Consider the following 12,117-nt stretch of genomic DNA (forward strand, 5'->3'; position numbering starts at 1 on the left):
GTTTTTTTATATTTTATTAACCCCACAGATGTCATATATACCATAGATCAAGCAAACGTATCTACTTAGCGTGTCAAATGAACTCAGTGAAATCCACTGAGTTGTCCGTCTTTACTCGCAGCTTGCAGCTTTCGGGCGTCAATTTTTATAAGTTGAAGTCAACCAAAACATAAAAAATGCCTCGTTACGTGATATTCAATTGCAACAACACAAAAATTATGAACAATCAAGAGCCTGAGACATATTTAAAATTACAGGCAAGAATCAACTTCAGTACAAAATTTGACACGCTCGGCCCCTATACAAATATATGAATTTGTTTCTTCTATCTAAATTAAGTTCTGTGATTAACCCCATTAAATTTCATATTTCATAAAAGTTCATAAAATCTTTCTCGTATAAAAGATACATGCATTTTGTAAAACTTTTAGTTTATGAAGAAAATAATTAAAGTTTTAGCCTTCGCTATCCCTCCCACATGTTCCATTATTATAAAGTTCAGTAGCCATAAGGGCAGAGAACCTTGCACCCTGACATTACAACTTCCGACCGAGGCTAGGAGTCTTAGTTATTTTAGGAATAGTTTATTAGAAAATCATATCTTTTGCACATACGTAGTGGTAGATCATAATAGTTTACTTTTTTTTCCGGAAACGTTCATATTTGTCGCGGTAGTTCGGCCAACGTTACAACGTGGTACTCCTTGTATAGGTAATTCCACGGAGGTTGAAGTGAATGATAACACACACAGCTAAATGAAGATTAGTACTGATTGCAAAAAAATGAATGAATGAAATAAGTGAGTGAATGTAAAAAAAACGATTAATATATTTTTGAAAAACATTATTATTTATTGATATACTTATCAATTATCATTAATGGCATTAAAAGCAGTAATGGTATTATCCGGTGAACTTTATAGCTCATATGAAATTTCACTTCCAAATAAGTATTCAGCTATCGATATATTTTATATCGGAAGGATGTCCCTATGTTAATTGACGTTATTGCTACTGCGACTTCTATGTCTGCTAATAAGTAATGAAAAAATAGGTAAACACCATTTTAACAGCTACGATGATAAAATAAGGCAATTTATTACATTATTATCTTTGATTTCTACGATTTATATTACAATCATAATCTGACAATTAATTAATCACATACGAGATATTTTATTTTCTGTTTTGTTTGAAAATTGTTCTATAGACGTAATTCTTAACAAAATAGTTAATAGAAACTTTTTGGCCTTTCTTGCAATTCACTGTTGAATCTGCAGTCGGTACACGGTAAGAACACTAATTTCAAAATCTCGTTGTCATTACATGACAGTGTTATAGTGTGCGTGGCCTCAACTCAGTTGAAACTACCTATACTGAAACTGACTGAAAAAGCATGATATCCGTGAAAATCATCATCCTCCTTGCGTTATCCTGGCATTTTGTCACGGCTCATGGGAGCCTGGGGTCCGCTTTAACAACTAATCCCAAGATTTTGGCGTAGGCACTAGTTTTTACGAAAGCGACTACCATCTGACCTTTCAACCCGACGGGTAAACTAGACCTTATTGGAATTACTCCGGTTTCCTCACGATGTTTTCTTTCACCGAAAAGCAACTGGCAAATATCAAATGACATTTCGCACATAAAGTCTGAAAAACTCATTGGTGCGAGCCGGGGTTCGAACCCACGACCTCCGGAACGAAAGTCGCACGTACTTACCGCTAGGATACCAGCGATATCCGTGAAAATACGAAGGAAAAATATTTCTCACTCTGTAGGTATACTCAATACACCCGTAGATACAATGGAACAGTTAAAAATATAACTGAACATAAAAGAAAAACTTTAAAGTGCGAAAAACGTCCCCACGTTCGTCAAAAATCACGATTTGGCACAAGATTTTATCGCCGACTGTACCTTTCTTTCAACAAGTCATCTAATGCTCTCCGAGACGTTTCTAAACACCCCTTACTCGATGGCGATACGACGTTTCATGACAGAGTTCCTATGGCTACCTTTCTGCTCCATCATCAGATAAGCTCCATGATACCATCATATTCCATTGTCCCGTGATTTACATATGTGAGCAAAATTTCAGCTCAATCGGAAAGCGAGAAGTGGGTCAAATTTAGCTTCTACCAGAGGCGGCTCACTCCGCGATTCTATCGCCGCGCTACAAGTACATGCTGGCGGCCGCGAGTTCGCGACCTAATCAGGGGTGGCGCGCGTTCTCACGGAACGCACGTTCGCACTTTCTATTGTTACATTACGTAGCGAGTTTTTTTCAAGGTTCATATGCGATGTCCACGTGTGGAATGGCTAATAATGCTTAATTAAATAGACATCATGAATAAAATAAGACAATCTTACACTGATCTTATTGATTAAGTCCAATGGAAAAGTTTAATAAGGCTTGTGATGCTGAATGCTGTAACAAAAATATATAAATACTGTATATATGTATACCTAGAAAGTACCCAAGACTTGAATATATAGTATAACTATTTATCCGAGAATTATGCGGTTTAAACCATAGGCAACCCTATCCTCCGACGCTGCGCACGTGCGGCTCGTTTCTTTGTTAGAATTTTGTAGGCATATAAAGGCGGCATTTCGTGAACATCAAAGCAGTGGGCCTTCTGTACTTGTACTATTATATATTCTGTGCTTCTACGTTTTGACGCACACTAACATACTAACAAGGCAAGTTGAAGAAAAACTTATAAAAAGACTCAGCTCTTCAAAAAAGCAATCCAAACCCTGATTCTGACGTAATAAATGAACTACAAAGTCTACGGATCGTATTTGTCGCCGGTCTTCATATCCATTGTGCGGTCGCGAAAGCTATTTGTCATGCCTGTCCCTGCGATTTTACAATGTCGCCTTATTTGGCCGCAAGTACAAGTCTTACGATAAGTTACTGTCTGTAAATCTAAATCTAGAAGATTGCTTTGCTTACGAAAAGCTACTGGGTGGCCAGCCGAATGGCACAATCGCTCACGAAACGCTCACGAAACGAAGCGCTAGTAGATATCTATCTCTATCGCGCTTGCATATTGGCGCGACAGAGCCAGCGGCGTATCGCTTTCGTTTGGCGTCGGAGAAATGCCATTCGGCTACGGGGCCTGTTTTTGTTGTTTGGAAATTGTTTATGTACATTGTTAACTGTCTTATTAAGATTTTTCCTTTTTGTATCGTTAAGTTTATCGCCGAGAGTTCTTATAAAACTAAGTAACTGCCGTAAAAATTCAAGCTTGTGCCAGTTGTGCCATTGAACCATTCTTAATGTGTGAAAGATTGTGGGTTTAAAGCCGCTCTTTAAAAAGCCTCGAAAACAATTGCGATGACACTTATCAAACAGAGATTAAATTTTAAACTACTGATTTGAAATTGACCCCGCTGAAAGCAGTCATGGCGAGGACTATACTTCCCGTTTAGTTGTAAAAAATTATGAGTGCGAATCGTGTTAGTTTAAATCAATATAATTGTGCAATACTGCACCACCTTTTTATTCTTTTTGTCTATTTTTATAATTGACACATATTGTTTTTTACTAAAAACCAGTGCCTATTATTTAAATTCCCAAATAATATTACTTATTACGGCAAACACTGTTACAAATAATGATTCACCCAATTATCTTCAATCTCCAACTACAAAACTTGAAGCCACAACGTTTCGGCTTGGCAGGATTTGAGGTGGGAAGTTTGTCAGTCCTTGTCAGGTCAGGTGGGTGTGAAAGTAACAGCTGAATCTGTGGAGTAACATGTTTGCTACTCTCGTAGCCTGGGTGAGTCGATGGCAGTTGCTCGAATGGCGAGTATAGGGTAATATTTTATCTATTTTATTTAGAATAGGTGCATAAATTCACTTAACAACTCAAGTTCCAGTGCCTCTCTTAGGAATACGGGTTTAAAGAAATCGAAATTATGATATTGCAGTAATAGGCTAATATTTTAATAGCTCATAGCCCATCGTCCACACCATAATTGAACCCAAATATCACAGTCGACTTTTACGACACCTATGAGAGGAACGGGTGGTGAATTTCTTAGCCTGTCACCATGTCGGTGCTAATCTTTGTTTTTATTAAGTTAAAATTATTACGTTTTTGTATTAAATCATTGCCCATGAATACTTGTCTGTAACACCAGAGAGATTCAAAGACAAGTGCGTTTTTTAAATTAAATGTTAATTAAGAGGTCTATCTTTAATGAATTGAAGGGCATGTTGGTCTGAAAAAACTGCGAGCGAGAGTTTTTTTCCCTTTTTTTCAAAATATCTCGTTTTACTGTCAATCGTATGTTCGACTCGTGTGTGAGATCTACGAACCACATGAGTGGCCTGAGGCGACGTACATCTTGTTATAGTTCGCCTAACTTTCTGACTAGTTCCCCAACACCTGGGAGCGGCATTTGTACTTTAAAAACATGAATGATTTTTATATTTTTGTTTTATTCCGAAATTCCGTAAATTGTAATATGATCTTGATAAGATCATCATCCTCCTTGCGTTATCCCGGCTTTTGCCACGGCTCATGGGAGCCTGGGGTCCGCTTTGACAACTAATCCCAAGATTTGGCGTAGGCACTAGTTTTTACGAAAGCGACTTGATAAGATATGGATAAAATATGTCAGTATAAAAAATACTCGGTTTAATAGGAGTGTACAAGTTTCTAATGGGTCGGCAACGCGCACGTGACACCCCTTGAGTTGCGGGCGTCCATATGTTACGGTGACCACTTTCCATCAGGCGGGCCGTATACCTGTTTGCCACCGACGTGGTATTAAAAAAAAAAAAAAATTACTTTAGTCACTGAAAGTCATAGCGGTGTCATATTTCAGTGACACCTTACTCAAATTGTACATATGTAGAAGCATAAAATAAATAGGTAATATTTGCGACCAGAAAGGGCACTTAATCCAAAACCGAAATTTGACAAGAGTTTAGAGTCGAAACGAGTGTCAATTTCAATGCATGGCCCTATTACTTTCGACTATTTAGGGCTACCAAATATCACGTAATTATGTGGTTGCGCACGCAAAGAGACGTTAAGTTGTACCAGCCCTAACATAATTATGCTACGTAGCAAATTCCCGAACGTTGCCGGGATCCCTTGCATGATCGGGGGAGGGTCCGACCATGTAGAAATAAGCGGATTTTTTAATGTTCGTATCAGTGTTTTAGATTTGTGAACTATTATCTTTTTAGGGTTCCGTACCAAAAAGGTAGAACAGGAACCCTTATGGTGCGACTCTGTCCGTCTGTCACATTCCTAAATATCTCGAGAACTACTAATGCTATCAACTTGAAATTTGGAATAGTTGTGAACATTGTGAACCTCTACAAATAGAAGGTATAATTTTTTTAAATTTATTAATTTTAATTGTAGAAAATGGCCAAAATGAAAGGGGGGCAAACTGTAAATTTCAAGTTACTAGGTCAAGTGGGGTATCGTTAGAAAGAGCTTAAATTGAACGTAAATAAACTATTTTTTATAATTTTTTTGTTGTGGAAAAAAAAAGAATTTTGAAGGAAAATGTAAAAAAAAATACCGTTCCCCCCCCCTTATCTCCGAAGTTTACCAACGAAAAATTATGAAAATTTTAGGAAACATTGGTTTTATGCTAAATATTACAGGAAAAATAATATATAATCGTGTTTGTATCTTGAAAACTTTTTTTTTAATTCACAAAAAACTTTTCACATTTTTACTTTTAATTTACCCACCTTTGCGGATGTATATAGTACTTCAAATTAATACGAGATGTTACGTAAATCATGTTCTTTCCAATAAAGTAAAAATTGTTTAAATCGGTTAACATTATAAAGAATAATCCCTGAAAAACCAACATACTATGGTCGCGCAAATTAGTTAGCGAATTCATCGAGAGATGGCGCTATACACAATAATGCTCATTAGTACCTATACTTTCGTCTTCTAGTCAAGTCGTTAGAGTTATGTGAAAACATGAGATTATTTTAACTGGGGAATTTGAAAGTTTGTACGGAACCCTCGGTGGGCGAGTCCAACTCGCACTTGACCGGTTTTTTAAATTAGTCATGGTTTGAAAATTGTCATGTTATGATCGACGTGCAACGATAATGGCCAAGTGTCATAATGTCAAGGTATCAAATACAGATTTTCAAATCCGAATCAGGCTTCTGTAGGGACAATTAGCTCATTACGTATTTACTGAAACTCCGGGCTACTAGAAAGCATTAAAACTTCAGGCGAAGTTCCGTTGTCCGCACTTGAGTTCACGCCGTAACTAAGAGTTATAGCTGTAAGTGATATTAGACAATTAAATGGTTTATGTACTTAATCGAAGAGCTTAATTTATTATAATGTAATACTTGCGTATGTATGTTTAAATGCCGCAAGAAGTCTGACTCTTGTTTCTTCACGTTTCGCGTAGTTCTAACCACCATCAAATAAATAAATAAATAAATATTGGGGACACCTTACACAGATAAACTTAGCCCCATACTAAGCATGGCTTGTACTATGGGTGCTAAGCGACGATATACATACTTCAAATTCTTCAAATCAGTATTCAAATTCTTTCAATATTGCTTAGCTTTGCCCTGCCGGCCCAGTGAAACTCTGTAGGGGGACACCTGAGGCATGTTTTTCATGGAATGGGAATACAGTTACGCACGATGTGGGACTCACCCTTGCTTCCCCTGTTCGTGGTGAGAAGGGGGGAAACGGCCGTACCCACTAAACCCACTCCGAGGTTTCAGTTTCACCCTCTTTTCCGTTCGTGAGAGCGCACTGCGATCGCGGTATTTTCACTTCACCACTGTGCCCTTCTGCAGCCAAGACCTCGAAGCCGAATGGCATTTCCTCGAAGCCAAACGCCGCAGAAATGCAACCTATCTCTATCGCTCTTGCGTATTGGCGCGACAGAGCCAGACTGCATTTATGCGGCGTTTGGCGTCACAGAAGTGCCATTCGGCTACGGGGCCAGACGAGGGCACCCGCATGATTCAAAGATGATCTCAAAGGCTACCTGGACATTTTCAGAATTAGGGACCCCCAATTAGCGTAAGTTGTTAACAAAAATTAACTCATTGTCAGTTTTGTGACGACAATTAAGCATCTAAATAATAAATGTCTAATTTTTTTTTTCACATTCTTAAATGTAGATTATCGCTTGTAGATTGTAGATTAATGCTTAATTATAGACAATATTTTAACAAAACACATAACAATAAACAATATTTTTAACAAAAAACAATATTTTTATTAAAATGTAATGACATTTTAATAAAAATATTGTTTTTTGTGTTAAATACATGCATAAACTTTAAGCGCTAATCTACATTCAGAATGTGAAAAAAAAATTAGACAGATTTTATGCTTAATCTTAATTGTCGTCACAAAACTGACAGCGAGTTAACTTTTGTTAACAACTTTTGCTAATAGGCTACTTGACCCTTTTTTAAAGTCTATATTATATTATTAATTTTACTGTCCAATTAACCGAAAAAAATATTGCCGTATTTTATTACGACTTGAAAACCGCAAAGTATACTTTCACTTAATCAGGCAAAAACAACATTAGCCATGTTAATCTATAGATTCGATCGATCGATTCAATCGAATTAAACACAAATCTTTCTGACATTACCTAAGTATGAGGCATAAAGTTCATTATGTCAGTGATTGACTTGACATGAAGTTAAGTTAGGTTCTATGACGTCACTACGTGACTGACAGCGTTTTCGGTGGCCAAAGTTCAGTCATCATTCACTTTTAATACCCAAAATCTATAAATATTGGTTTTTTATGTAAAATACTACAAGAAACAATCATTTCTTCTGCCAAATTCTATATGAAGTAGCCTATTGGGGGGACCCAAATTCTGAAAATGCTCACCTACTCAAGCATGGCCCCACTGAGCAGGGGCTCCCTCTGTATTCTACGCATGTATTGTCCGAAACACCCGCGAACACACGCGAGGCCTGTCTCACCTGGCTGACGGAGCTGGAGGCCCGCCTGGAGCCTGAGTCGCCCTGCCGCGCCAGCGAGGCCCTGTAGGGTGACACGCTGCGGCCTCGGGACCCTGTACACATTAAACTCTGTATTAGGCTTTTTCTTAACGTACAGTCAACCAATTGGAATCCTAAGCCACTGTAAAACTATGTCATAATGACGTTATAAATCAGATTGTAAAAAATCTCTTACTAAATTTGTTTTTTATCATGCAGAAACGTCTGCGAGCGATATTACATAATTTTAAATTAAAGGAAAAATGGAAAAATTCACACCTCCGGCAGGACTCGAACCTGCGACCTCTGGCCTCGGGGCCCGGCAAGGCCAGAGGTCGCAGGTTCGAGTCCTGCCGGAGGTGTGAATTTTTCCATTTTTCCTTTAATTTAAAATTATGAAATCTCTTACTGCTTGTCATTTTGACATGGTTATAGTGGCCTAGGGTTCCAATTGGTTGACTGCAGGTACCCTCTGGCCTTTTCACCAGAGTGACATAGACACATGAATGTTGTGCCTATTTCTGGGTCGATAAATAACAATGTTACTCAGCGTCAATATTTCTGATGAACTGATGAACGGCGAAGTGTCACTGTCAGGTGACAATTCGTCACTACTTTGAAAAAAAACTTGTATCTTCTTCTGTCAATGAAAAGAAAAATGTAATAAGTATGTATGAAATGCATATAGACTTACTGCGTTTTAACTTTGAGGAGCAGTGTGAGATACGAGATTTTTTCAAAGTAGTGACGAATTGTCACTGTGGTGAAACAGGCCACTGTGCTTTCTAAACACCAAAGGGGCACGTTACACGTCTAAGAATGGATTTAGTAAAAAAAATATAGAAGAGCTAATAGCACCTTATGACCGTGTAAATATTTCATATTCGTTTTGTTCACTGTAATTTGGTGAAATATAATAGAAATCATTAAATGTGTCAATAATCATCATGGGAGCCTGGGGTCCGTTTTGACAACACATCCCTATATGTAATCCCCACATGTCAATAATATAAAAAATAAACATTTTCTACAACTAAATTCACGCATTAACGAGTTCATTGTCAAAAGTAACCTAAATTTGCTATTCAAATATTTTTTTCTTCATTTCAAGTATTTCAACTAGCTTAGGTCGACGTACAGTCAAGTGCAAAAATACGTATCGATTTTATCCGCTCAAAAATATGTACCGAGACCTTATTCCGCCGACATAAAGTGCTATGGGACATATTTTTGATAAGTTGTACGCACCCATATTTTTACACTTGACTGTACTGAACCCATATCACGAGTGAATAGTCAAATAAATCAATAATTAAAGCAAAAAGCTGACAATGGGACAAATACGACCGTATCCCGGAAGGGATTTCAGATCCTGTCCATTCAATACAATCCTTAAAGGGTCCCAGGTTTCTTCCGTAGGTCATTTTAGAGACCTTTCACATGAGAGGCGGTGATAATGCGCGTTTCAGGCGCATTTTTATATATTTTACTAGCTTTTGCCAGCGGCTTCGCTCGCGTTAAATTAGATAATTTTTGTGGAATGCTCTTTATAAACTTAAGTGAAATATGACAGGTCGACTATTCGCGTTTTTGACATTTGACATGCAGTAACTGTGAGGTAACCGAGAGGGGAGGGGGCACTTTCAGCGAGGAGCGGGAGGGGCCATACTATACGCTAGTACTCTTTATTGTACTGTGCTATAGGTATGAAAAAATTCTAGTCTTTGGGTACCTACATAAAAATCACGCATATGATAATTGTGCATCATCGCAACATCACGTGAAGCACCTTTATGAATCTCTAGTTTTACACCGCTCAATGGGACAGAAAATACGTGTAAAGGTTTCCCCAAACATATCGACGCGGATTCGGCGCTGGCTGACCAAAAATCGCTGAACGCAGCCATACGGTATCTACGCATGAAAATGCAGTACGAGCGATTTTCGGTCGGCGAAAGTCGAATCGGCGTCGATATGTCTGGGGACACCCTATATCGATAGAGTACAAGAAATCCCACTATAACTAAAAGTTATAATACTGTGTTTGTAATTTTCAGAAGCCAATGCGGGGCTGTATCGAAACTAGTTCCAACTTGTTACTAGTTTGATTGTTTCCGCAAAACTTTGAAGCCTTACTTAAAACACCCATAACTAACATTGGGATAGTCTGTCGATTTTGAACCGTATTTTTGAGTATCGGATCTTGAATTTGAAATTGGTTTTAAATGGTTGTTGCAGCTTTACTTAGTGCGGACGTAAAATTATAACTATTATAAAAGTAAGTTTGAAGTAAGTTTGTCCTATTTGCCTTGGATGAAGGAAAACAGAACTGTGGAAAGAACATAGTCAGTGCGTTTTCTGCGGTTGTCTGCTGAACGACATAATTATGGTTTAAACTCAGGCATTACCGAACGAGACTGACATATTAAGTACCTCTCTAAAAAATCCATACTAATATTATAAATGGGAAAGTGTGTGTGTCTGTCTTTCACGGCAAAACGGAGCGACGAATTGACGTGATTTTTTAAGTGGAGAGAGTTGAAGCGATGGAAAGTGACATAGGCTACTTTTTGTCTCTTTCTAACGCGAGCAAAATCGCGGGCAAAAGCTAGTACTTATCTTATATTTTTGTGAAGAAAGGGCTGTACACGTCTTAGCTTAATGATGACCCACGCCAGAATGGTGGGGGTTCAGGTTTAGTCATTTTGTATTGAAAGATTCAGACAACTCGGCCAGGATCGGAATCAAATAAACAGATCTTTCACTTACCAGCTGCTTGGCTGTCCTCACTCGCCCTCCTCTCTCTGGATACAAGCGGCTCCTGGAAGGTGAGCGTCAGGCTGCCGCGCGGGCTGACCCGCGCCGCGTCCAGCTCCCCCGCCACCAGACTCCCCCTCGCACTCCGCTCCGAAGGCGCGATACTCCCGCGCGGACTCCTCTGAGGATCAGGCACTAAAGAACCCCTATGTGTCCTATTCACCCTCTCTTCCTTCTCTTTAACTTCAGCTATGCTCCCTCTGGGACTCGTCCTCGGACTCGGCCCCAGCTCCTTCTGACTCCGCGCGGGGTCCACTTGTATGCTCGCGACAGAATGCCGCGGGCTTCTTCCAACATCAGGCACTAGTGAATTTCTCGGCTGATTCCAGCCAGTTACTTCTGGCACAAGGCTCCGTCGCGGACTCCTTGCGCTCATGTCTGGAGTCAAACTGTTCCGCGGACTTCGATTGAAGTCTTGAGGGTTTAAACTTAGTCTGGAACCATAAGGGATGTCAACTCCGAGGTTGTTTCTTGTAGGTGCTAGACTGTTCCTCGGTTGGAGGGCTGATTCTGGTACTATTGAGCCTCTAGGAGATCTGGGAGCGTCAGGGACTAGAGAATGTCTGGGGCTTCTGTGATAGGATTCGGCGGCTTCCGGAGCTAAGCTGGCTCGAGGGCTTCTGGGTGGAGGTGGGGTGTCTAACTCATCGTCAGTCTCTGTGGTTGCTAGAGATGCTCTCCTTGAGGGCTGGGCTGATGACCTGGGTGATCTAGCTTGAGGAGAAGTGGCAGCGCTCCGGGACGCGCGGCGGCGCCGGGAAGAAGAAGAAGTTCTGTGCAGCATTTTGTCTTCTTACATAGTATCTTGATTCTTCGTTAATTATGAATCTGAAACAAAACATAAACTTATTGGCCTCATTTTTCAATTTAAAAAAGACAGTATGCGAAGGCGCCAATTTAAACTTTCCCGTAGTTTGGTTGTAAATCAAAAGATTACCGGAGTCCGGAGTGAGCTCAAACTTGCGGTAATCAGCCTAATTTATCTCGGCGTCCGCGGGGAAAACATAAAATATTGCAGAGACATTTTCATTCAGTATCGGTAAATTAATATTAAGTAAGTTAGGTAAGGTTCAAAATCAGGAAAAAAGGGGACGATCGATTCTCCGCTCAGTCGTAGCTTTCATTTACCTCCCTGTATATGGACATCATGGAAAATAAATATTTTTCTATCCTCCGGACGGAATAGGTACCTATCCCTATTACATAAAATTTTCTAAAAGTAATATTTTTTTTATTAAATCATAATTATGAAGATTTGTTCCATACGGCTTATACTAATAAGTAATATCAAAAATACACC

The 12,117-nt window shown here is 39.1% G+C and overlaps 1 protein-coding gene across 1 annotated transcript; it reads right to left on the minus strand.

Moving 5' to 3' along the window:
* Positions 1–6,964: 6,964 nt before the first annotated feature.
* On the minus strand, positions 6,965–11,601 carry LOC125229366 (putative uncharacterized protein ENSP00000383309). The gene is made up of 3 exons (XM_048134187.1): positions 10,770–11,601; positions 7,983–8,074; positions 6,965–7,018 (listed from the first exon to the last, which is right to left on the minus strand). The coding sequence occupies exons 1-3, from the start codon at positions 11,599–11,601 to the stop codon at positions 6,965–6,967; spliced, it is 978 nt and encodes a 325-aa protein (XP_047990144.1).
* Between the last annotated feature and the right edge of the window lie 516 nt (positions 11,602–12,117).

The sequence above is a fragment of the Leguminivora glycinivorella genome, chromosome 9 (genome assembly GCF_023078275.1).
Source record: "Leguminivora glycinivorella isolate SPB_JAAS2020 chromosome 9, LegGlyc_1.1, whole genome shotgun sequence".
Classification (NCBI taxonomy): domain Eukaryota; kingdom Metazoa; phylum Arthropoda; class Insecta; order Lepidoptera; family Tortricidae; genus Leguminivora; species Leguminivora glycinivorella.